The sequence below is a fragment of the Drosophila albomicans genome, chromosome 2R (genome assembly GCF_009650485.2).
Source record: "Drosophila albomicans strain 15112-1751.03 chromosome 2R, ASM965048v2, whole genome shotgun sequence".
Classification (NCBI taxonomy): domain Eukaryota; kingdom Metazoa; phylum Arthropoda; class Insecta; order Diptera; family Drosophilidae; genus Drosophila; species Drosophila albomicans.
The window spans coordinates 23,404,123-23,430,772 of NC_047631.2; the positions used below are offsets into that span (position 1 = coordinate 23,404,123).

At 38.5% G+C, this 26,650-nt stretch overlaps 1 protein-coding gene across 5 annotated transcripts in view; it reads left to right on the forward strand.

The window, feature by feature from the left end:
- Positions 1 to 5,639: 5,639 nt before the first annotated feature.
- LOC117574784 (homeotic protein ultrabithorax) overlaps positions 5,640 to 26,650 on the forward strand; it is a 91,588-nt gene continuing 70,577 nt past the window's right edge. For 2 of the 5 annotated variants that reach the window (XM_034258741.2, XM_052006523.1), the window contains exon 1: positions 5,640 to 6,547. In XM_034258741.2, coding sequence (XP_034114632.1) covers positions 5,797 to 6,547 — 751 coding nt within the window. In that variant the 5' untranslated portion in view covers positions 5,640 to 5,796. Of the gene's footprint in view, positions 6,575 to 16,339; positions 16,391 to 26,650 lie in introns of all 5 variants that reach the window. The other 3 variants (XM_034258739.2, XM_034258740.2, XM_052006522.1) reach the window with 3 other exon arrangements.

Sequence of the window (26,650 nt, forward strand, 5' to 3'; positions counted from 1 at the left end):
CAAACATTTTAAAAAGATTCTTAATATTTACAATATACAAAATATTTATAAAGTAAACAATTATGTTACCATTCTCATTTTTTGTCTGTGAAAATATAGAATCAAAAGGTTATTTTTGCCTGTTTTTTTGCAATTCTACTGATATTAAGCTGCGATTTCAATTTGCATACAAAGCTAACTTATTATCATATGTTCCACCTTCCTGCCACGACTGTCAACGGTAGTCGAGTATTAAATTTACGAGTGCTACTGGTCAGATGCATAACGAGATATGTTTTGGTAAAGAGAGGGTCAAGAAAAGAGAGGGAGAGAATGCATAGGAGAAAGAGAGAGAGAGAGAGAGAGAGAGTCATTCTGTACGATCGCCATGCGAATGTGAATTAAAGTGACCAGCACCTTGAGATCAGCTCGTGATGTGACTGAGGGCGCCTCTCAGCTGATGTGATGGATGGCATTTTAATTCACAAGCTCATTTCACTTTCAAAGTGTATAGCTGACGGCAATTACACGGCTAATTTAATTACCACTCCCACCTACTGTTTAATTGGCCATAATCGCTCAAAACGAGCGCCGGCGCTGATTGCCAAGCATTCGATACTCGTAGATGCCGAGAGACGCCCATTTCGAAAAGTATTCTATATCTGTACGAGTATCTGTATCTAAATGTATCTGCAGACTATGCTTTGGGCTTTTCATGTGCTGTGGCTGCCACTTACGCAGCTAATAAAGCAGCAATTTGGCAGCTGACGCCGCTGCCAACGCAAACAAAACATCAAAAGGCACAACACGAAGCAATGCACCCCACTGTAACTCCCCCGCCACCTCCAACATCGAGATCAAACGCCAACTGTGCTGAGGTTTATTTACAAAAAAACAACAACAAAATCGAAAAAGAAACTATAAGAAAAACAACTCGTTGCAAGTACAAAACACTCGATCGCTGCTGCTCGATCACTTGCCTCTTGTTTATGTGTGTGCGTCGTCTGTCTTGTCTATAAAGATATTTGGAATTTTGGGGCTCTACAGTAGATGCTGGCAGGCTGGCTTCGGCACCTGTTGGATGTTTTGAAGGGCGCCTGTTATCGCCCACATCCCAGATTTATTCGAACAATCGTTCAGATTTTCAAAGTCAATACTTTTAACGTTGCGTTTGAGCTTTTGAAGCGGCCGCCGCAGACATTTTTATGGCCCGACAAATGAGCAAATTTGATGCATCGCCCAATGAAATGGGCAACAATCTTACCTCAAGTGCACCCAAGTCGAAAATAAATGGCTAGTCAAACACACTTCACATTGATTAGTTCAAGTTCCGGTGGCTGAAGCAGCTCAAGCAGCTGAAGCAATGAGAAGAGGATGCCATTAAATTTGTTATGTTCAATTCTAGATTTCGTGAATAAAATTAGTATTGCAATACTAAAGAATTTGTCGAAAAAATTCAATTTAAAATTATTATCTCCTATTAATTAGACTGTTTTATTTTGTTTAAATAGTCTTAAATATACCAAAGAAACTATCTTAAAATGTTTTGTTTTAAAGTCATCAACAGTCTTAAATATATCAAAGAAACTATCTTAAAATGTTTTGTTCTATAGTCATTGAAACAAAATAACTTTATCGGCAGTATTTTTAAACTTGCATAAATATATTAATAGTGCTTCATTAGAATATTATTTAATTAAATATTCTTAATTCTAAAATTGTCTAGTTATTATGTAATGTTATAATTTAAAGATAAATTTAGCCTTTGTATATAATAAGTAAACAATTTGTAAATGAAATTTAATTTAAAAATTTGTTAGTAATGTTGAACAAATATCAATATTCCATAGAAGTTTCAGAAGTGTAAATGCACACACATATATATTGACAACAATTTTTGAAGAATTTTAAATATTTAAAATTCAAATATTTCAATATTAAAATATTCAATTCAAATATTTTTTATACAAAAGTATATATGAAATACAATTCTTAGGATTATTTTCTAGAAAGTACAAGAATATTAATAACAATTTGTGAAGAAAATAAAATATTTCACAAATGTTATTTATAAAGAGTTTTTTGTTAAAGTCATGAGAACACAATTCTTTGCTTAACCCTATAAAAATATATTAATAACACTGAAATAAAGTTTGCACTAATAAATAATGAAGTATATATAAATCAAATTATTTCTTCAAAATTATATTTCCAGAATTTTCGACTTGAAATTTAGAGTCGTAAAGAATTGCCAATTGACGCATCTTCCTGATATTTATTATTATTAATGACTCCTAAATAAATTATGTTAAAGAACTTGCTCATCAGAGATTCGTATGATAAATTATATTATCAATAAGTCTTAAAAAAATTATTTTTCATATTCCAACACTTCCTCAAATTTATTTTTGAAGAGTGTACTGTTTATTATTTAAAGTCATTGCCCATCAGCAATTGACGCATCTTCCTCTGATGAATTTATAAAACAATCATGAGCCGATAACACTAACATTGCAAAACATTCCAAGCTGGCGCCCAAAATCGGGGGGAACAAGCGGAGAGCAATCATCGATTTGGAGCAGCATCCACAGAACTAAAGCTCGCACACACACACACATAAAGAGGGAGCAGCATTCGCATCCCGACAACAGTTACAACGTCAACAACAACAACCAGAGAAATGTGGCAAACAGCAGCAGTAGCAGCCACATAACGAACCAAGTTTGAATATACTCGTAAGATTCCTGAGTATATTAGGTAGCAAAATTTTTACGAGCTCATTATGGCTCATTTCGGCGATTGTTGTGATCCTTTTATGCGCCTTCGAATGGCTTCAAATGGTTATGAGGCTATTTTGTCTGTCACGGCGGCGTCCTGCTTCAGCGCGTCTTTCTCCTCCTCCTCCTCCTCCTCGTCGTTGTCCTCATGATATTTAGTTTGCAGTTGCGACTGCGATTTTTACTTTTGCTCTTCTTTACGTTTCGTTTTGCGTTTGCTTTGCTTTGGCTTGGCTTGTACTTTTTGCTCGGCTTTCCGCTCATGTTACTTGGCAGTTTGTTTGGTCCTCGCATATTTGGGGAAAATGTCGCCGTCTGTCTGTGCATGTGTGTGTGTGCGACATCCGTGCGCTGTGTGCAAGTTTTTTGTATCTTTCGCATGTTGTTGATTTTAGAGACTTGGCAACAAATGCGACTCCGACTCTGCGACTGCGACTCCGTCATCCATTTGGGTGGTCAGGGGCTGAGCGGAATAAGTAAATTTCTTATTTTGCAAACACTTGTGGCAAGCAACTTTTGTTTGTTCTCGTCCTCGGTTTTGGCCTCTAATCTACGAGCCGTTTTGTGCGAATGTGCAAACTTTGACAAATATTTGCAAAAGTTGCGGATTTGGTTTCATTTTTTTTATTGGGAGGGAAGGGGGAATAGCGCATCTCTTTGGCATTATGCATATGAATTTATTAGCATCAATTTCGAGACACATTTGCGTTCGCATTAATAACACAAATCTCCAAGCAAATATGCATATTGAAATGCATTATTCGAATTATTGAATGCTAAACACTTAAAGTTCTACAATCGGCAATAAAATGTCGCATCAATGAAATGCACTTGAAATCATTATTATCTGTAAAATGATGTGATTTGCAATTAAAAATCCTTACCATGCAAATATTGTTGCGTCAATCGAAATTAATATTCAGAAAACAAAAAAGCGATTAATAAATAAATTCTAAATTACGAAGAAATTTAAGCCTTACAATTTCTTAGAACTTATAAAGTGTCTCCACATTATGAGGAAATGGAAGCTCTATAAAATTCTGAATAACTATTCACTATAATTAATAAATTAAATTTATTTTCAACATTTATTCTCCTCAATTTTAGTTATATATTTATTGCCAAACTATAACAACATTTTCTTTTACAATATTTATTCTATTTTTATAAATTTTTCTCTATTCTAGGAAATATTTATAGCAGCCAATAAAATTAAAAAATGACTAAAAGCATTTGCCCCAAAAATAACACAATGATTTTTTGATTTCCTATTCTATGCAGTTCATAAAAACAAGCATAAAAGACGTACAAGAAATGCAGCGCGCAAATTCATGAGAGTGCAAAGTATCTAAATACTCAATTTTTGTTGTATCTGCAACGCGCATCGCGTGCATTCGCCAACTGGCGACGGCCAACTGTCGACGGCTCGACTTGTGACTTGCGACTGGCGACTGGCAACTGGCGAGTGAATTGAGTGCAAAGTGGCGAAAATCATTTGAGTGCAAATGAATGCATGCATGTACTGTGTGTGTAGCCTATAAGAAAAATCAGCCCTCCTCCATGATGAATTTCCACGGCTCAGCACAGCGCAGAGAGTGCCGAGTAAATTTTCCATGCGAACAAATGATGAATACCTAATACGAAACGTAAGTTCGCTCAAACATGTTCGAACGAAATGCGCTCGAACATGTGGAATGAACACAATGAGCGTGAGTGTGAGAGCGACGAAAAAAAGTGGTTTGAGTTGCCCTTATCACTTGGCCAGAGCGTCGTTGGCTCATTCTGTTTCAGTTTTGCTCATTCATTTTGTCGTTTCGCCTCTCTGTTTTGGCTTCTTCTTCTTCCCTGCTGCTGTCGCTGTCGCTGCGCTGCTGCTGCTGCGTATCGGGGGAGCTCTACAGGCAAACGACTCTGCCGACGTCGTTGTCGTTGTCGTTGTTCACTGTTCACTGTGTTCGCCGCTGCTTGTGGCCCGTTTGCCATTCAGTTGAGTTCAGTTTAGTTGAGTCTCAGTCAAAACATAACCAACTGCGATTTGGTGGCACATTCGTTCGATGGCAACGGTTTGGATAACAGGCGCGCGCTTTGTTTTATTATCCCACATTATCAGCGGCATTATTGTTATTGGTATTGTACGCTCAATTTTAATGTTGAATGTCCATCGCTCCATCGCTCTGTTCTCGTATTCGCAATCGCATTCGTATCTACGTCAGCTGCGTCAGCTAGTGGCGGCCACCAGCCAGTGAATTTGAATTACAATCGAAATTTGTCGTATCTCAAAACTGAAACTGAATCTCAAATCACAAAAAAACTGAACCAGAAGTGTCAGTTGAACGTGTGTGAGTGTTGCGTGAAGCGCGCGTCGCCGTCGTCGGTCGTTTCGGTCAACGCTAATAACAATAATAATTATAATAACAATAATAATAACAACAACAATATCAGTGGCAACAGCAACAGCAACAACTACAGCGACAGCAACAATAATAATAATAATAGTTTGTAATAACAATAATGATAACACTATGAATGTTAAACAAGTCATTGAATTCGAAATGATTGAATAGGCGCCACCACTTCAAATCTTCTTCAAATCAATATTTACTAATTAACACACACACACACAGAGTATGGTGCAAGTGAATTAAATACGAGTGCAATTTAAATTAAAAATAAAAATTATTACGAAACCAAAATCAAGTATACGCCACACGAAACTTTGTTACAATAAATTTTTTAAATATTTAAACTAAATTAATTTTACGTATTTTTACAAAGTGCAATAATTTATCGAAATTAAACTGAAAACTAAAATTACAAAAAAATTTACAAAATTTAATATTTGTTAATTAACTGAATTTTGTCCAGTGCCCAGTGAGCACACAAACATATATAACTGAAAGTTTATTCGTATACGAGTGTTGAGTGCGTCGCGTGCAGTTACTTTTGGTAGCTGCTGTAGTCGTGCAATAAAACCGCCAAAATTCTCACCGCCAACCACAACTACAACAACAGTAATAACAACAACAACAGCAGCAACGATATGAATTCGTACTTTGAACAGGCCTCCGGCTTCTATGGCCATCCGCATCAGGCCTCGGGCATGACAATGGGCACAAGCGGCCATCACGATCAGACGACGGCCAGCGCCGCAGCGGCCGCCTACAGAGGCTTCCCGCTGTCGCTGGGCATGTCCCCGTACGCCAATCATCATCTGCAACGCACCACACAGGATTCGCCGTACGATGCGAGCCTCACCGCTGCCTGCAACAAGATCTACGGCGAGGCTGGCAGCGCCTACAAACAGGACTGTCTCAATATCAAGGCCGATGCCGTCAATGGCTACAAGGACATCTGGAACACGGGCGGCACCAATGGCGGCGGCGGTGGCGGAGGCGGTGGCAACACCGGCAGCGCTGGCAACACCTCAAATGGCTCCAATGCACCCAACACGGCCAATGGACAGAATAACCCCGGCGGCGGTGGTGGCATGCCCGTTCGCCCATCCGCCTGCACGCCCGACTCCCGCGTCGGCGGCTACTTGGACACATCGGGCGGCAGTCCGGTCAGTCATCGTGGTGGCGGCAGCGCTGGGGGCGGTGGCAATGGAGCCGGCGGTGGCGGTGTGGCACAGAATTCGGCCAGCGGCGTGGGCGGCGGCGGCGGTGTGGGCGCGGCCACAGCCTGGAATGCCAATTGTACCATCTCGGGCGCTGCAGCGGCACAAACAGCGGCCGCCAGCAGTTTACACCAGCCCGGCAATCACACCTTCTACCCCTGGATGGCAATCGCAGGTGAGTCCACAGCAGATCCAATCAAAAGTGAGTGTCCAGCCCAAAAGTGGCTTTACTCTACTTCAAATCTAACATAAGCTTAGTTTTTTCGTTTCGAAATTTCTCAGTTTTGTTTGCTTTTCATTTGTTGTCACCCTCAAGTGTCAGTTGTTGTTTGTTGTTGCTCTATAGTTGTTGTTACTGTTCTATATACTGTTGTTTTAGTTGTTTCGCTGGCCAAGTGATGAGCCATTAGACAACCAATTGTCAAGTGAATAAGCGTCATTAATAGGTCTTGAAGCAAATGTGTTATATTTTTAATTGCTGTGAAAACATAAATATAATTTGTACTAAACAGTTTGCAAACTGTTTACTCTTGAATACAAAAATAGGGTATTTTAAAAAACAAACCAGACGAATTAGTTCAATTTATAAATCTGTAAAGCAAAAGTTTGAATTATAAAATAAAAATATTTCGACAAATTTTTACATTATTATATATTATTTTGCATCAATTGTTTTCTCAAAAACAGCTTTTTCTAAAATGAAAAAATTATTAATTTGCAAAAAATCAAAAAAAATCAAATCAAAATATTTTTTGACTATGGTTGTTAATTTAGCTTCGAAAATATTGAATTTATAATAACAGAAAAAGTTAAAAAAATGTAATTTAATTGTGTTAAAAAATATGTTAAATAAATTTCAATATATGACATTCAATGTTTTTATTCAAATTAAACACGATTTTTATAATAATTGCGTTAAAAAATTTGTAAAATAAACATACGAAATTACTGTCGAATATTTTATTTAAAATATTATAAAACAAAGTATAATTTCTGCTTAACTTACAATGAGAAAAAAATTTTGAATATTTTAATTGGATATATTTTTTGTAGCTTACAAAAATATGCATCTAAAAATATAATACAGAAATTATGCAAATTTATATAAATGTTTATTGCGTAATTTAAATGGAATGCTTGGCACATTAGGAGCGATGTCTATCAAGTTGATAGGTCTAATCACAGGTTCGCTTAGCGCAAATTTTCGCTTGAAGTCTGTCTGCCACAGACTCATAAACAAAATCAACCACTCGAACTGGACACGGGGCAAGCAATTGAGGTGCAAGCCACTTGCGTCTGTTGCTGTTGCCACACGCCTTGCAGCAGCAGCAGCTGCTGTGCTGTCTCATAATTTTCAACACTTTGTTTACTAATTTTTGTCACCTTTGGTTTTAATGATGCTCCACGAAACGTTGTCAGTAATTGTTGCGCTACGACGTCGGCAAAGTGGCAACAAAAGTGAGCTGCAATTTGTGCAACAAGAGGCAACCGACGCGACGCAGCGCAGCGCAGCGCGAGTTAACTGCCAACAGTGGCAACTGTAAATTATGGCCATGGCAGAGCAACGAAGCAACGAAGCAGCAACGAAGCAGCGTTAAGAAATCCTTTTTTGCTAGGACACACACTGAGCGCAGAAGTTGCGCTTATTACAGTTAACAACGCCATTATGTAATTATGTACAGCACGTCGCAGGACTCTCAACTGAGCAGCCCTTTCAAGTTGGCCACCAGCCGAGTTCCTGTTGCCACCTGCTTGCCACTCTCCTCTCTCTTCTCTCCCTCTCTCTCTCTCTCTTTTTTTGTGATAGACTTATCAGTTGCCTTTTGGGTTCAAGTTTAGGTTCAAGTCGCTGCTGATAAGCTCTGTCGCAAGCGTAGCCATAACACTTTCAGCCAATCATTTGGAAAATTGCATTTCACAATCAATTACAATGAACAATGCGAATAAATTAAATTCAAAATCCTCTGCCAACAATTTATGAGCGCTCTCATGTAGGTGGTCAGCGAGCAAACATAAATTTCACTTCGTGTTAAAATTTTTGTTACTTTTTGATGGCCGTGGGGCAAAAACAATTGTGTTGTGTAGCCCAGTGAAATGTGGAGCTCCGCGAACAAAAATCAATCAAATTTCACTTGGGCTATCGATAATTACAAAAGGCAGAAAAAAGAAGGCGACGCAGCTGGTTAAAAAACAATTAAAGTTGAACTAAATATGAGCGCAAGGAACTTGCAAAAAGCGACAGGTTTTTTTTTCTTTCTGAAGACTGGTTCGATCGAAGTCTCTCGATTGGGATCCCAGGCTCCTTTGGTGCTCTGGTCCCAACGTGTGGCTCAATCTCAATCAATCGGTTCTGATATAACACCGAGATGATCGTAATGAAATTTATGCGTTCCACAGCGAGAGCAAAACTGAAATGCCGATGATGAATTGCAGTCGGCAAATACAGGGTGCTCCTTGATCAGTTGACTCGCTTGACACTCAAACTCTGACTGCTATGTTTAAATTACAACTTTTTTGGTATAACAGGCAAAAGTCGAGTAAGACTGAAGTTCTCATTCGACACATTTTACCTGAGTTTCATCTAGAATTCAATGCCAGGTGATCCCAATAAGAATACGATATATGCTTCGAGTTCACCTCAAACTTCATATAAGGTGAATTTGTGTGAGGTGAACAATCGATGAACTCAGTGAAAAGTATGAAGAATGTTAATAAATTAAATTTAATATTTTACAAAGTAAAATAAATAGCAAAAAAATCTTCTTCTGAAAAAATTATATAAATTTATTCTTAGCATTATTAATGTTGAAAATACAATGAGTTAAATTTTCTTAAAAAATAAATACTGTTCTATTATGAAAATATAGTTTTCGTTAATGCTTGAAAACTTTTAATAGATACTTTTAAAACAAATACAAAAAAAATTGTAGATACAATAAGGAAAATCTTCTTCGAAACAAAAATTATGTTCTGAAAAAGTTTTCATGAATGATTCAAAACATTTTTCTAAATAAAAAAAATAGAAAAAATGCAGTTATACAAAAAATTTTGCAGATACAATAAAGAAAATTTTCTTTAAATTATAAATTCTGTTCTGAAAAAGTATTCATAAATGATTAAAAACATTTTGCTGAATAAAAAAATAGAAAAAATGCTGCAATACAAAAAAGAAATTCTTATTCGATTTATAAATTGTATGAGTAAATAATGCACTTAATTTGCTGTCGAAATCAAGAGCTGAAATCTTGATTAAAATCAATATCCATTGCAATTTGTTGGCACTTTGTGATTTATTTAACACTCGAAATAATTTGCAATGCGCAAATAATTCAATATGAAGCATTTTATTTGGCTATCTCTGAGCTTGCACTGATTCCATCGCACAAATATTCGCGCGAGGCAGGAAAAGAGCAAATCAAGCCATAAATAAATCGGCGCACACTTCCAGCGATCATCGATCATTTGGCAGCAGCAGCAACAGAGGCAGCGGCCTCCAAAGCCAAACAAAAATCGAGAGAAATAATGAAAAATTCCGTTTTTATCGTATCTAAACATGGTTTAAGATTTGAGAACCTACTCTCCAGCATTGTCCGAGTGTGTTTGCAAGTGTGTGTGCCAGTGTGTGTGTGTGTGTGTGTGTTATGTGTGAACACGTTGAGCGCGGAGCCATTAAATCATTGTCCTGAAGGCTTTTAAGTCATTATCGATAAATTTCAACATAAATTCGTAAATTCGTAAATTTGCTTTATTTGCCTGGACCCCACGCACAACCACAGGTTAAGTGTGTGTGTGTGTTGTGTTTGGGGGCTACAAAATTTGTTTGGCAAATTTCAGATCGATATCTTGCACATGTTTTTCTTATTATTGCTCTTTTTTTTTGTCACACAATGACCTTGAGAATCTTTGCGTTGATCCTGCAATTGACACGTCCTGCGGCAATCATAATTCATATTTGTGAGGCAGCCTCCTTGCTGTGTCTCTAAATGTTCTCGATTATCAGGTACCAAACTGAGACTGACCCACAAAACCTTTTGTCTCTGCCAGAGTAAGAGAGAGAGATGGCTCTGTCAATTAGTTGCACTGTGTGCAATGCAATGCAATTGTGGTTCACACGTACAAAGGACGAAGGCACGTTGAGTTCTCTTCAGTTCGGTTTGATGCTGTCAAGGTTAATGTGCTCGCTGCCCTCATAACTCATAATGCATAACTCATAGAGAGTGCATTGAAAACTGCAGTTAGGAGAGGTTCAAATGCTAATGCACCGTCGTGCAAAAGTGCAATGGAAGTGGAACTGCGAAATGCATGTAACATGCAATTAATAGGCCACAAGTGGCACGCAACCCCAACTCCAACCCCAACCCCCACCACAAACAACAAAATCCCCGCCACAAAAAAAAAAGAATTCAATTGATGTGGTTGCAAACAGGAAAACATTTTCAACGCACGCTTTTAATCATATTTGTTACAAATGCGAACGAAATGCAAAATCCAGAATGCAAAAATGGAAAAATCAAAAAGCAAATCAAATCCGTTTTCGAAATTGGTTCAGCTGATGGTGATGGTGATGATGAGTCCCAGTGGCCTGGCTTTTGGTCTGCGTGGTTCTCTCCTCGGCAGCTTCTTGCATTTTTTAATGTATTTTTAAATAAGGAATTTAATAAGCACCTTGGCGGCCGTCGGACAACGACTCGAACGTCTCGCAAAACTTGGCGGACCAACGACGACGACGACGACAACACAAAGTGGCCCAGACACATGGCCCAAAAAAAAAGAAGAAAATAAAAAAAAAATATATATTGAAAAAAATATAAGACTGCAGGGCGAGAAACAATTTTTGGTTATAGCCCAAAAACAGTGGGTGAAAATTCAAATTTACTAATTTTGAAATTTGTAAATAATTTGATTAATGTAAAATTCGAAAAAAAAAATACATATTTATTTTATATTGCTTGCCAAATTTATTTACTCATATGAATACACAAATATTCACTCTAAATAATTCAGTCGAACAAGCAGCAAAATTTAACAAAAATATAAACAATACTTGTGCAAGAATGTCAAGATTTGTCTAGACAGGTTTGCTTAAACGATTATAGTATATAATGAATGATCTCATAGAAGAGTTTTGCTTGATCACATATAAAATGTGATGAGTCGCTTGATTGATTATGCATTCACATAAAATATATTTTGAATAATTTTGGCAAGCGGTTTGCTTGTTTTTGTGTCAGTGTTCATTGGCCCTTTCTTGGCAGTTGCAAAATCATGTTTTAAGGTGTTTTTGATACCTAATAAAAACAACAACACGACTCGGGCTGAAATGCAACGAAAACGCGCCATACCAAAGGGTCAAGTGAAGAGCTGGAAGTGCAGGAGAACGAAGAAGAACTTTACCAGGCAGCAAGGGCTCTGAGCGCCGCAGTGGCCAATACACACACTCACACACACATGAGAGACACAACACTCCTAAAAAAAAGAAGAATAAAAACATTTTGGGGCTCAGGTCCCCCATCATACGTCATAGCCACAACGCCGACTGCGACGTCGTACGGCGTGTTTATTATAAAACAACAAATCATTCATTATAACCACTTGTGTGTACAGACACACACACTCATACACACACACACATACACCAATACATCATACATATGAGAAAGTGGCGTAAACATGAAAAGAAACACAAGTTGCCAACGCCATGAAGTTTTTTTTTTTTGGATACAGCCATCTATGTGTCTGTATCTCTCAGTCTTAAAAGTATCTGCAGCTGTATACGAGTGTGTGTGTGTGTGTTTGTGTATTACTGTCGTATAATATGCATATTTGCGTATTATTTTGATTTTAATAATGATTTATTTATTATTAATAATTCATTGGTGGTGGGCCCCGCGCTTGCGATCGCATTCGATTCGATTCGATTCGATTTGATTTTTTTTGCCGCGCTGATTGCGATCAAAAGTTAACCAAGTGCAAATGCTACTCGATCTCCAGCTAGGTTGCCATTTGAATACGAGTATCAGTTCAGAGTTTCATATTATGGAGTTTTTGAGTTCCATGAGTCCATGAATGGGCAGCCGAAGCTGAGCGACGATCGGTTTGGTAACACAAGTTGCGTTATGTTGGTAGGAAACGCATATTATAATGAGCTTCAATTAAGATAGAAATCTTGAAAACAAAAGAGACAAAGATTTATAGGTTCACAATTATTCAATGACCACCTTGAGGCACTAGACCAACAACAAGCTCTTGCGATTAGCTGCCACTCAACTAACTAATACAATCAAATGGATCTTGAAACTATTTCGAGAACGTTTAGCTACTGTGGCATAAAAGGGTTGCAGATCATGCTTAGATTAATAAATTTACTATTTTCGTAGAACAAGCAGCCAAGTGTAACGTGTAACAAAAGAAAACTATATAAAATATTTTAATTAAAGTATTATTAAAAGTAACTAAAATGACAAAAAAATCATAAAGAAACTATTATATTTCATTTAAAGAATATTTGAATATAATAAAGAAAATATTGGTTAAAATATCATTTTAAATTTCCTATATTTTTATTAAATTAAATTAAATTTCATCTAACTATTTTTGCTCTTTAAGAGAATTTTAAAAATGATTTTAGTATCTCAATATTCATGTTTAAATATTATTTTATAATTTCAACATTTTAGTAACTTTAATTAAATTTCTTCCACATTTATTCCCCATTTAAAAATGTACAATATTTCCGAGGGCTTTTCACTTTCGCCTCAGGCAGCAAGTGTGATTTACGAGTGCCGCATGCAAAAGTGGGTAACTGTTATACCAGTTTAAATATTTGGGAAAAAGCGAATCGATGTGCTCCATGCATGAATTATAGTCTAACTATTATGATTTAGAGCCGTGCATTGAACTCTCCAACCGAAGCCCTAACAGAAGCCGCATTGGCGCCTCAAACAACAATAACAACACTAACAACAACAACAACTTGGAGCCCGACTCGGAGTCGGATTCCGTATCCAGGGGCCTGACCACTTGGGGCCTCTGTCTTCGCCTCCGCCTTCGTTTGCGTCTCCGCCTGCGCCTTTTGCACATTAATGTCAATTTAATGTTTCCTTAATGACTTCTTTCGTTGCAACTTGTTTGCTATTGTTGTTGCCGTAGTTCTTATCAGTTTGCTGGTCAAACTTGTCGCTTGGCTGGAAAGTGTTTATGCTAAATAGCTAACGAGTTTTCCCTCCACGAAAGTGAAGACGACGACGCTCTCTGGAAATCTACCAAAATAGTTTCGTCTATTTCTTAAGTAAAAGAGTAGCCACTGCCTATGACTTGATATAGTATACGTATATTTACTATGAGGTCTCGACATGTGCTCGACTCAACTCGACTTCAACGTTCGTCGTTTGGTGTTCGGTGTTCGTCTATTTATTTGGGTCGGCAATTAAGATTTATATCATCGCCTTTGATGGGGCTATAAAACGCCCTGAACGCAAGCTGCAGCCAAAGTGCAAACAAATGAAGAGAATCAGTTCTACTAGCTATCTGCCATCTCTTTCTAGACGCTCTCTCGCTCTCCTTGTCTGTTGTTATGCAGCTCATTTATGCGACTGGGTTTTCTGTCTGGAGCGTGCGGCGCTTTAAAGAGTCATAAAAATCAGCTAAAAGGTGTGAATACACCATCTAGGGGATGTGACCAGAAACAGGGCGGGAAATGGAAGTGGGAAGTGTAGAGAGGGAAGATGGAAGGGAATGAAGTCTCTCGGTGGTCTGCACTTGACGAACTGGTTAGCAGACCACAAACTAAATGTTTAATTTTTTCCGACGCGCACGTCGCATGTAAACACTATCTCTTGCTCTTGCCCCTCTTTGGGGCAAGTTGTGTTGCAGACTCCCGGTGCCAGACTGTTGGGCCAGCTGACTGGCTGACTGGCTGCCGACGCTGCGGCGACCCGCCAACCATTTGTTTGAATTTGTCTAAAGTGGCTGCCCTTTTTTTTCCCCTTTTCTGTTGTTGCCTCCCTCTTTCACTCTAGTTATTTGTACAATTTTCATAATTTTCATTGCTGCTCCTGCAAAAAAAAAAAAAACAACGTTTGTCAAATTTTTCCGTTTACTTTTAGTTGGCGCCCCTTTTGCCACATAGTTGTGTGTTCGCTTTTCTTTTTAATTTAATATTTTTCTTTGTTGTTTCTTTTTGGGCGCTGTGTCTACTGTCTGCTGTCTGCATCTGCAACTGGCTGGGTGTCCGTCTGCTACTCTCTCTCTCTCTCTCTTGCTCTCTAGCTCTCTTTCCACTCTACTCGTCTCTCTTTAGTGGGAAATTACGTTTACTCAGGCGCCAGGCGCGCATATTTAAATACACACGTGTTTTATCGCTGCCATTAAATCATATTTTTATACTTTACCTTTTTGCTGTGCCACCTTCAACGACTCTACACTACCCCCTTGCCCCTACTCCCAATACCCCCGGCAACTTCCATCTAGCCACCTGCCCGCCCACAGTTGAGCGCGTTGGCATTTTGATTGTTTACATTTTGCACTTTCACAGCATAAACAAACAAAAAACGGCGCTAAATATTGTGAAAAAAAAAGAAAGAAATACAACAACACAAAAAAAAAAATGAGAAAGAAATACGAGACACAGCGAAAAACACTTGGCGCATGAGTGGGAGCATTTCATTTTTCGAGGGGGTGGCGGAAAGAAAGAAAATGAAGATAGGGTTGCGATGCTTATGGCCAATTTAAGCGCACTTGATGTGCCAGACGAAATGTCAAGTGGCAGATGTTCGATTAGGAAAACTTAAGCGACTGACGAATCAGATACAGGCAACAGATAAAAGATAGAATTTATATCGCAAGCTGAAGTGGGCATTAAATCTGCAAATTAGTTGACATTAGAATATCAAAATTCAAAATAAATAAATAAGAATTTAATATAAACGGGAAGATAAATTGGCAACAACGATTTATAATGAATAAAGGGTGTTCAACATTTAATAATAAGAATTTAATAAGATTGTCTCTAGTTGATATTAAAGATATCACAATTTAATAAATTCAAATAAAAAAATTTGATAGATAACTGCTATTTCCATGTATTGAAAATTCAAAACTAAGTTTAACTGAATAGTCTTTTATTCAGTCTTTAAATTCTAAAAGTTGGCAACTACAATTTATATTTCTTGGCAATAAATTATGTGTCTTGACATTTCATAAATTTAAAAAGACATTCTAAATTCAAAACTAATTTTTAATTAATTTTAATAAATTTTCTAAGAATATTATTAATTCAATTTTAAATATTATTTAATCTTCAAATGTTTATCTAATTTTAAGATTAAGTGCTAGCTACAATTATATAAATTCTTTAAAATTTTAGCTAATATTTGAAATTCAAAACTGAACATTGCCTATAAATTGAATTCCTTTCCAATTTCAAATCAAATTTGAAATTAAAAACCTCGTTAATCTCAAAAGTATTAGCTTACGCTTGTGCTGAAGAACAAGCAGTAGCATAACATAGGTTGAAGATCAAAGGAACGTGTCTTTAATTGGCTACTGTGTGCAGTATGCTGGTCTCCACTGCAATTTCCCCTTGCTCCCCCCTCTCGCAACTAGCACGACTATCAATTTGCTGCATTAAAAGCAGTACAGTAACAACAACAGCAACCACAGCAAAGAGCAACCACAATAACAGCAATTGTATGAGCAACAACAAACTTTAGTTTCAATTTACCCAAGTTGCCCCACCACGTGCGGCTGCTTAACCTTAATTCCACAACAACAACAACTAGCTGTTCTCTCTCTCTTTCTCACATTCTCTCTCACTCACTTCCACTTGAAGCGTCTTGCAGCATTAGCGCTGAGATGACGACCAAGTGGAGTTGCGATGTATCGTAGAGAGCTTGAGAGATGCGGAGAGTTAACAATTTTTTAGCATTTTTTAAACGTTTCTCTTCTCTCTGGTCTTCTGCATTTTCAGGTAAGATAAGATCTGATTTAACACAATACGGCGGCATATCAACAGACATGGGTAAGAAAATTTCCACATTATTTTTTATTTATTTACTTTTTTTTACTCTTTTTCCTTTCTTAAGTCTCTTGAGAAACTCTCGTCTAGACTAACGTAGATTGTTTGCGTACTTATAAGCACTTAAAGAGAGTATTAGCTTAGTTATTAGTCAAGGTGTTGGTTCTCGAGTCTAAGTCTAAAATCTAATATCTAAGACACGCCTCAAACCGACGCCCACAATCTCATCCATATGAATGTGGCAAGTGCTGGGCGTCAAGATGGTTGCACAAATGCGCCAGCCTCGACGTGTTCGTATGATTGATTAGAGGCAGCTCTATGTGCCTGCCACCTGATTAGTCCAAAATGTTTTGCAGCACACGCAACGCAACGTTGCGTTGCTGCGTTGCAATTAATGTGCTTGCAACAAAGTTTCTGCGGCAGCTTCAGTTGCACCGGAGGCGTTGCTCAAAGACTTCTTTTTTTTGAAGCCGAAGCAAGGTTATCAATCAGCTACTTCTTAAAATCCAATTACACGCAAAGACTGCGATATTGAGAGACTGCGAAACTGACAGACTGAACGATTGCCAGACTGATCAGCACGCTTTTGCTCAGCGATCAAATTACATGAATCGCCTGGCACAAGGCACAAGGCATGAATTGGGCCTCGAAATTACCGAGACGAAGCCACCCAGGCACTCGGGTTGCAGCCTCCTCTACTGCTGCTTATTATTTACTATATTCAATTGATTATCTCGTGCAAATCGGTAGCTAAATATTGGCACAGTTGGCGCAACAAGTGGGCAGCTCAACTCTTCGGACTTGAGCGTGAGCGTTTAGTTCGTTAGCTTGCCGAAGGATTCCAAGGCTTCTTCTCCTCCTCGTCATCATCATCCTCATCCTAAATACGGTGGGCAGCACTTTTGGCACTTGGCAATTAAGTGGCCGTAGATAAGATGCAAAGATTTAGATTAAACTTGGCAAGTAGGTGCCACCGCAGAGAGCTACCACTTTGCAGCTGTGAAGTGAGTGGGAATTAGTTGCAAGGTTGCCTTAACGGATCGATCACTCTATGAAAACATAGTTAATCATAGTCTTTTGAATATTGAAATAAGGAAGGTATTTATTATTACACGCAAGGTTGCATTAAAGATATACATATTGCACAAAATGTTTTGGCCAAGGGATTATAATATTACAAACAAACATTTTATTGTTTAAAACATTTTTATAAATTTGACATATCTTAAAATTATGCTCTAAACACTATCACAGGAACAACTGAAATATCTTCTATGAAAACTATCACTAGAAACTCTTAAAAAAAATGGTACTTTCTAATATGCAAGGCAACTTTTAGGTGTCAATAGAATGGCTTCTAAAATACAAACATTTTGTTGTTCGAAATATTTTAATATTATGAGGAGATTCTTTGAAAGCTGTCACAATAAGTTCTTGAACAATAAATTTTTATGTAGACAAATGCAAAGGTGATTAATCATTAACAATTACATTTTCAATGTTAATGCAATTCAAAAATAAATTCAATTCAATGTATTATGTTATTAATTATGCTAAAATATTTAAACGCTACTTCGGCTATTTTTAAAATTTCTCAATGTGCTTTTAAGAAGCCAATATTTGATTGTAGGAAGAACTACATGATTAAAATACTTGATAACAAGATTCTTTACAAACTAACACAGAAAATTCTTAACAAAATAATAACAAAATTATTTTAATATAAATAAATGAAATGAGCATAACGTGATTAGTTATTTGGAAGGAATGAAAGTAATACAATAAATTCTAAAGAATGTAGTTAAATTTTTATCAATTTCATTAGCTAACTACGTAACTGTATGCTATTTTTAAAATTCCCCAATTTGCTGTGAAACAGCGAAAACCAGTTCAAAATGTTTCCGAAAGATAATTACTCAGCATTACCTGCGTAGCCAAAAAGAGCAAAACCGGTTAACAAAAAGTATAAAAAAAAAAAAAAACAGAACAGAATAAAAACTAGAATCATTTTATGTTGTGCTTCTTCACATGCACAGTGTGCACACACATGATATGTGCATTAAGTATAGTTGTGTGTGTTAGTCACTGTCGAAACCTTTTTGCCAGAGAGTACTGACAGTTTTGACTGGCTTTTAACTAATAAATACAGCAAACCCGGCAATTAGAATCGTTCATGCCATTTCGTGCAAAACAGTTAAAATCACATAATTTCGCTGTCATTTCTCACTCATTTCAACTCTCGGCGCAACAACAACACACACACACACACACACACAAGGAAAGGGTGAGGGGAGAGGGCGGGGTTTTTAGCCATTGCAATGCTGCTGACATTGAACATGACATTTTCCCCCAAAGAGATAATTAAATTGCGGGCTTAATAGAATTAAATGCCGTGTTTGCATTTCAAAATCCAAAACGTGCCCCAGTTGCATGCCACCGCCCCCCTCCCTCGCGGTTCGCCTGGTTGGTCAGTGCACAAGTGCAGAGGAACAGCAAACAACACAAAAAAAAAACAACCAGCAAAAATAAAAGAGAGAAAAAAATGTCAATTTGGACAAGTTTTGATAATTGCAGGCACGATGCAGGGTCCAGAGAGTTGCACATTTGGTTTTATTGGCAATGGTTGGTGGTGGCAACAGCTACTGTGCTGCATGTTGCACGTAGCCATGCTGTTGCTAGTATTGTTGTTGATATTGTGTGTGGTGTTCCATGTTGCATGTTGCAGTTAATAATTATTGAAATGTGCGGCCGCCAGGAATTGTGCTCGTGCTCCTTGTGCTTCCTGCGCGGCTTCCGTCAACAGTGTGTATGTGTGTGTGTGGCAGTGTTGCATGCATCGTTACCTTTAAGCTCTCTGCTCGAGTAGCCGCTGCTGCTGCTGCTGAGCAAAAGACTAACAATGCTTACATTTTCCCACCTTTTTCACATAACTTTTCAGTTTGTTGTTTTCGTTTTCTGTTTCGTCTTCGCCTGCCACTGCCACTGCAACACAACCGTTGTTGCCACTGCTGCCACTACTGCAGCCCGTTGCCAGTGGCAGGGTAAACAAGTCGACCACCAACTCGTTACCCCTTCCTCCACACATCCTTGTGCCTTAACCCCCCCTTCCCACTCTCCCATTCTTCGCACACATGTCGATGTCGAACTTGTTACCACTTTGAAAGTGGCCCGGCCTCCGTTCGACTCCGACTGGCCCCTGTAATAAATTCATATTCAAATTGTTAATTGAATATTATTTGTTAAATTTGCAAGCATTAAATGTAAATGTCGGCTGGCTGGGCAAATGTGGCGGGGGCGTGACCGCAACCCGTGTAAATTCCTGTTTACTTTTTTCGTTTTTCGCAATAATAAATTTTCTGTTTACTTACTGCCAAGTTTTTTAATTGAATTTATGCGATTTTAACACATACCGGTAACTGCTTTTTTTTTCGGTGGGTGGTACTTTGCGAAAATGGGAAAACTGTTTAGCATATTAAGTGTTGGCCTCTTTGCCAATTTTCAATTGTGTGTCAAGCTGTATTTTGGTTACTGTACCAATGACCTTCATACAGTCGAAAAATGCTCTGGCAATAAAAAAAATGTTGCATCGATGAACAGCGACTGTAACTGCGACTGCGGCTGCTGTCGTTGTCCTTTGCTGCTGTTGTGTAATTTCCATAATTCATATTCATAGACATTACAAACCGTCCAGACAAACAAACAAACAAACAAACGAACAAAACGAACGAATGCTTGTGCACCTGCAATACGGACAAATGTCTGTCCTAACGTGGCCCAAAACAACAACAGCAAAATATTCGTAGAAAAAAAAAGAGAAGAGAAGAGAAAAATCTGCAAAGTGTAAATGTGGGCAAAAGTGCAAAAATTGCACATATGCTTTTTTGGGGCGAGGCAGCCAAAAGGGAGCAAAACCTTTTGAAATGTATCTTACATAAAATGATTCCAGCCAGACGCAAAAGTGGTAGCAACAAAGAGAGAGAACAAGGCCAGAGACAGTTGCGGCACGCTTATACATAAATTATAGCTTACGACCTTAACAAGTCTGGTTAAAGAGAACTCAAATACGCTTGGCCCCTAATTTGATTGAGCTTTGAATGACGAGTAATTTATGCCCCAAGACAGTTGCAGAAACAGATAAAATCAACAGCAAATGATTAACATCAACATTCTATCTGAAAGATACACGCATGTCCATCAACAGTCGGAGAGAGCAAGTAAAGTATCTCAAAGATACAAGCACGCACACAAGCACATAAAGTGCCACATTTGATTTTACACACTTCGAAATTATTAACTGGGGAGCATTTTGTAGTTGGGCAACGTGTAAGTGTGTTGTCCTTGCTCTCTGTGTTCAACAGGAGCTGTAACTGAAACTCAGCAGCAGCAGCACTAACAACGACACTTCATAAAATGGCACACGGCACTTTCGTTTTTACCAATGGCATCTGCAGCACGTGGATGGGCATCGAGAGAAGTGAAGATGGGGGAAATGGCAATAGAAGGATGCCACATGTGGTGGCAAACTGGCAGCTGCAGAGCTGACCATTGGGCTTCAATTAATGAATTAGTAATTTCGGCTTCATTGCCATCATGAACACTTGGCATAGTCCAGTGTTCAGTGGGTGGATGTGTCTAAAATTTGCTGTTAATGTTCTAATGATGCAGGTGGTCAGAGACAAGATAGTTACAGGTGACAGATACAACAAGGAATATGAGGCAACATTTAACTCAATGCGAACAAAATGTTAAGGTAAAGTTACTTTATATATTGTTGTCTCGCTAAATGAATTTAATAGTTTGAAACTTTGTTATAATCGATTTTATATCTACAATAAATCTACCTCGTATTAAATTCTCAATCTCATATAAACTTAAATGATTCATACGAAAAACTGTATTCAATACTTTAGCAGCGAAACTTGCCAAGCGGGAATTGAAATGCATATCTTCTTTTATGGCGCGTTCTATCAGTTCCATCCATTGCATAATGGAGCAGGGAATTGAGTGTGTCCATTAAGTGTATTAATACCTTTAAATCATTGATAATTTTGTAATTGTTGTTGCTGTTGTGCACCGTCGAGTGCACATTTATTTTACTTAGCTTCACTCGCTGCATTTGTTAACGGCGGCTAATGAAAGGTTGCTGCACTTGTGTGCTCAGTATCTTGGGGACACACCTCCCTTTAGCATTTACTATAAATGCTAGCGAAGCCCGCAGCCATTTGTTTTGTATCTGTGCAACATGGCAATTGTGCCATTAGAGCCGTAATATTGCATGGCTTAACTCCAGTAATTACGAGCGATAATCCATTTGGTGAGAAACACTCGATATCTTAGCTGAGAAATCAGCGACGGTATATTCGAGATACTTTTTGTATCTTTTTGTGTTGCGCGCTCTCATCTCTGGCCGTGCAATTAGTCAATTAATTTGCAAATTTATTAACCGCCAAAAAGCAATTTGCTGCACATCAAAATATTTATACACACCACGCGCGAATCGCGAAATGCCGCCGGTAAAGCGAAGTTGAAAAAAAGCTGATATCTGGACTCCGTTTGATGGCGATGGCGATGGCGATTGCGATAGCCATAGGATCGGTTCACGTTCACGTTCGGATGGCAAATGAAGGAATTCTATAAAGAGAGATTGAGATTGTAAACTTTTCGGGTTACTGGGCATATTTTGCTTATGACTTTTCGCAGGCAAACTTCGTGCTCGCCGAAACACAAACACACTCGAATACTTCTTTCTATATCTTCGCTCCACACACACAAAAGGAGTAGAAGTAGAACGTAGTGCAGATAATTTATGGGTTCAGTCTTAAAGGTTCAGCATGCGGTTCGGCCCCTTTTGGCAGCGGAAGTGCGTGCGGCCGTTTTTTTTGTTTTTTTATTTGGCGGTTTATGAATAAGTATTGTATCTTGCAGATACGAATCGCAGCTACTCGACTTACACACACTTTCTAGGTCATTTTCTGCTGCTGCAGAAAACAAAACAAATAAATAAATGACTTTTGTGCATGTCGCGAACTGGCAACCGTCGGCTTCTGCCCATCGCCACATAAATTTATAGCTCAAAAATCAAAAATGTTGTTTTCCAAATTTTCAAATGATTCACGTGTTTGCGCCTGTCTCTCTCTCTCTCTCACTTTTGTCGCTCTCTCACTCGCCGCTGCTGCTGCCGCTCTCGTTGTGCGTGTTAATGATTAATAACGTTAAGACTGAAACCTGCTTTTTTGTCGTTAGCCTGCGACGGCCATCATGGCAATCAGCTGATCGCCACGCAGTTGTTGAGGGAGAGACAAGTCATGTCACCGCCATGTCCGCCAGCCAAGTGTGTGCAGCCCGTCATCGTCATCAGTCAAAGCCAAAGTCAAACTCATATACTCTAGTTGTAATTGTATTTGTGTGTGAGCCCATTTTGAATTACAGAAACAGAAACAGAAATAGAATGAAACACACACACACATATACGCATCTACATTCGACCTGTGCTCAGGTGATGACGTTCGTTTAGCACGCAGAGAGAGAGCGTAGAGTGCTCTCTCATCACTGCACAGTTCGCTCTCAGTTGCTCTCTTGCTTACGCTCTCGCTCGCTCTCTGCGTGATGATTGATCATCTTTTTGCTCAGCCACAGCCGGTTTTCATTTAATTTATGTGTGTTGCGCTCTGCGTTTCAACTGAATGAATCTCACCTTTATTCGAATTGGAACATTTTGTTGTTGTTGTTTTCTACCTGGCTAGTTGGATTATTCGCGCGTTTATCGTAAACGATATTCGCTGAGTCTGCTTGGAGTTGCGTTTGATGTTAGAAGACAACCAACAAAAAGTGTTATACAGGACAGATCACACCTGTGTAAATTTTGATCTCAAATTCTCATTTGAATCTCGCAGCTCGTCTGATTAGTTATTTAGATTAGCGCATGAATTTTTGTGGCAATCAGCTTGCGTTTATGACTGGCACTTTTGATGAAATTAATTCGTAGAAAGAACATTAAAAAAAAGATTATAAAATTTAAAATAGCAATCTCGAATATTGACGTCTTTTTTAATGGTTCAATTTGGTTTGATTAAAAATAAAATTTAATTTTTACTGTGCTAATTCATTAAAAGCAAATTATGCATAATAGAGTCTTAAAAATATTTAGAAAGATATTAAATTAAAATAATAATCAATTTTATTTTAACTTCATTGAATTATAATGATATTTGAAAATGAATTATCAAAATCGATCTTCTCTACACTTCAAGTCTGATCTTCACATTAGCACTGATTTCAATTTTCTTGTGCCCGCATCTGATTTGTGTTTGGCGTTGCCACCTTTCTTCAATTACCACAATCACCCAGTTGAATACTAAAAATGCTGTGTGGAAACCACATTCCAAAACGTTTGACAAGTTCAAATGAATTCGATGGGGAGACAAGCAGACAGACAGACAGACAGACCTACCACATAGAGCTACTGCTGAGTGCTGAGCTCGTAAACGAAATGGTTTCCAATCTCAATTGATGATCTATTAACGAGCGCACATAAAAATTATGCAACTTTCGAACGGCAAACTACAAAATGGTGCCCACATGGGCAACTACAACTATTACAACAACAACAGCAACAGCAGCAGCAGCAACTACGACAACAACAACAGCTTACATGCAATGCCATTTCCTTTGTCAGCAGAGACTCAGGGCAATAAATCCTGAGCATATTAACATGGACGTGCGATGAAAGTGCCAGGCAAATATGTCATTGTCAGTGTTTTGGCTTTGACTTGGGTATGGATGGGACTGGGTTTGGTATTGAGATCGACACTGGGATAGGGGCAGCGGAAAGAGGAAGGGGGCAGGGGACAGAGGCAGAGGCATGTCCAATGGCCGCCTCTGCGGCTACCAAATGCGAGTGTATTGACACCTGAGCCCAGACCAAACCCAAACAAAAACAGAAACTGAAACTCAACCTGAAGCTGAAGCTGATGTCTCTGGCGCCAATTGCTCTTGCTGTTGTTGCTGCTGTAAATGAAGTGAAAGAAAAAGAAAGTGTGAGCAGAGTGAGTGAGAGAGAAGCAGGTAACAAAGTGAGAATAGAATCGAATGGTTAGAACTCCTCTGCCCAGCTACACTTTCCAATGAAATCGGTCAGTCATAAATCACTGATTCGATGGCTAACTAAGTGTATGTTCTCTGTATGTGTGTGTTGTGTGTGTGTGTGCTGATAACTGACAAAGTCAAGCATTTTGGAGCTTATCGTGCATTTGAATTGGTAGACAAGGCATTTTTATTTATTTAGTATATATAAAATTCTCTCCCGCTCTCTCTTCCGCTCTCTCTTGCTCTCTACGTCACACAACATGACAACATTTTGGGCGTGAACACACTCAAACACACACACATACACACAAGAATAGCAACAACAACTACAACGAACAGCAAACAGCATCAACGAAACATGGCTCAAAAGGCAGCAGCAGAGCATCGTCGTCGTCGTCGTCCGTGGTGACAGCGCACATAAATCTCTGTAACATGACACTTTTGGCAATGGAAATAAAATATGGCATACGGCGCACCAAAATGTCGCACCAAAAATTGCCGCAGCAAACAGCAATAACAACAACAACAAGAACAGCACCTAACAACAGCAGCATCAGCTTTAGCAGCGCTTTATTTTTGGCACTTGGCAACACTTTTTTGGGCCTATGCGACCCACTGTGCCATTTGAGAAGCGACTCATGCCGCATTCAGCTAATTACAAATGAAATTACAATGCTCAAGTCCCAGTTGCAGTCGGCTTTAATACATAAAATGACACGAGCTGAAAGTGTTAAGGAAGTTGTGCGAAATTTTGTAGTTAACGAAATGTGGTTAACGATTTAATAAAGCTTTGAAAATATGCTAAAATAATAATGAACTTTTCGAGTTTTTATAAATGGATTTTGCATATTAATTTCAATTTTCATGCATCCATTTTTACAAAGTTTATCCACAAATCCAATTGTTTCTTTGTTAAATTTACATCAAATAATTGTAAAGCTTTCTAAGAAACTTTCGATAATCAGCAGCTTTTAAAGCACTTTTAATTTTGTATAGGAAATGTGGAAATTATATATAAATTAAACATTAAGTGCGTATTCTTTAAATTTAATTTAAATTCATTAGGTCTAATGTCAGTGTCAAATATTAGTAAAGTTTAAAATGAAGCCTTCAATTATCAACAACTTTGAAAACATTTTAAATTTCTATTTTATTCACTCATGCTTCATTGCTTCTTGAGCTTGTTCTTCACATTTAATTTAAATATATTTAAGCTAGTGTCATTGATAGCTTTTGGCCATGTTTTGCCTCTGATGGCGACGCTGTCACTTGCCGCTGTCATTTTCATTTCGTTTTCATGTGTCACTTGGCGCGCCTGCGCACGCCTGCCCAGTGCCCAGAGACCCAACTTCAGCTCCAACTTTAACTTCAACTTCAACTCCAACTCCTTCTCTTTCTCCTGGTCCTTCGCCTTGTAATAAAGCAAAACGGCTGCGCATGCGCAGCAACAACAACAGTAACAACAACAATGAGAAGCGTCTAAAGCCGTTGCCTCTGTCAGATTTTGTGAGTGTCACTTGGCTGCTTTGTTGACTACAGACCAAGACACGGACTCAGAGACAGAGTCAGAGTCAGAGCTGGAACTTGGGTGTTATCTGTCCCGTCGACCGTCTTCAGTTTCTGTCGGTTGCATTCCTCTCTCGCACAACACGCAAAATCTGCGCGCCTGCGTATAAAACTGTTAACTAACTCAATTTTGTAGCTGTCAGTTGGTTTACCCCCTCTTGAGACCCCCTCTTTGTTTCCTCTTCCCGCCATTGCCTCATCCGGCTTTTGGCTCCTGCTCTATGCTCTCCGCTCTCTTTCTGCTTACAGATGTTGCCCGGTTGCTTTGGCTTGCTTGCTTAATTCAGTTCGAGCTTCAGAGTTCAGCATGGGTTAATGAGTTGTTGTTGTCACTGTTGTTGTTGTTGTTGTTATCCATGTTGTTGTTGTTGTGGTTGTTGTTGCTGCTGCTGGCGTGCCGCTTACACATGTCACAACAAATTGCTAACCGTTGAGCGTGCCGTGCTCATAAACAAATCACTTGACCTTCGCATTGAAAACATTTGCGTAAAGCGCTGAGAAGAAAACTCGGCCAGTTCGATGTGGGAATAAATAAGAAAGTAGCAAACAAAGCACAGTGGAATGCCATGAGAATAGACTACGAAATAAGCAAATAATATGTAGAATTTTTTT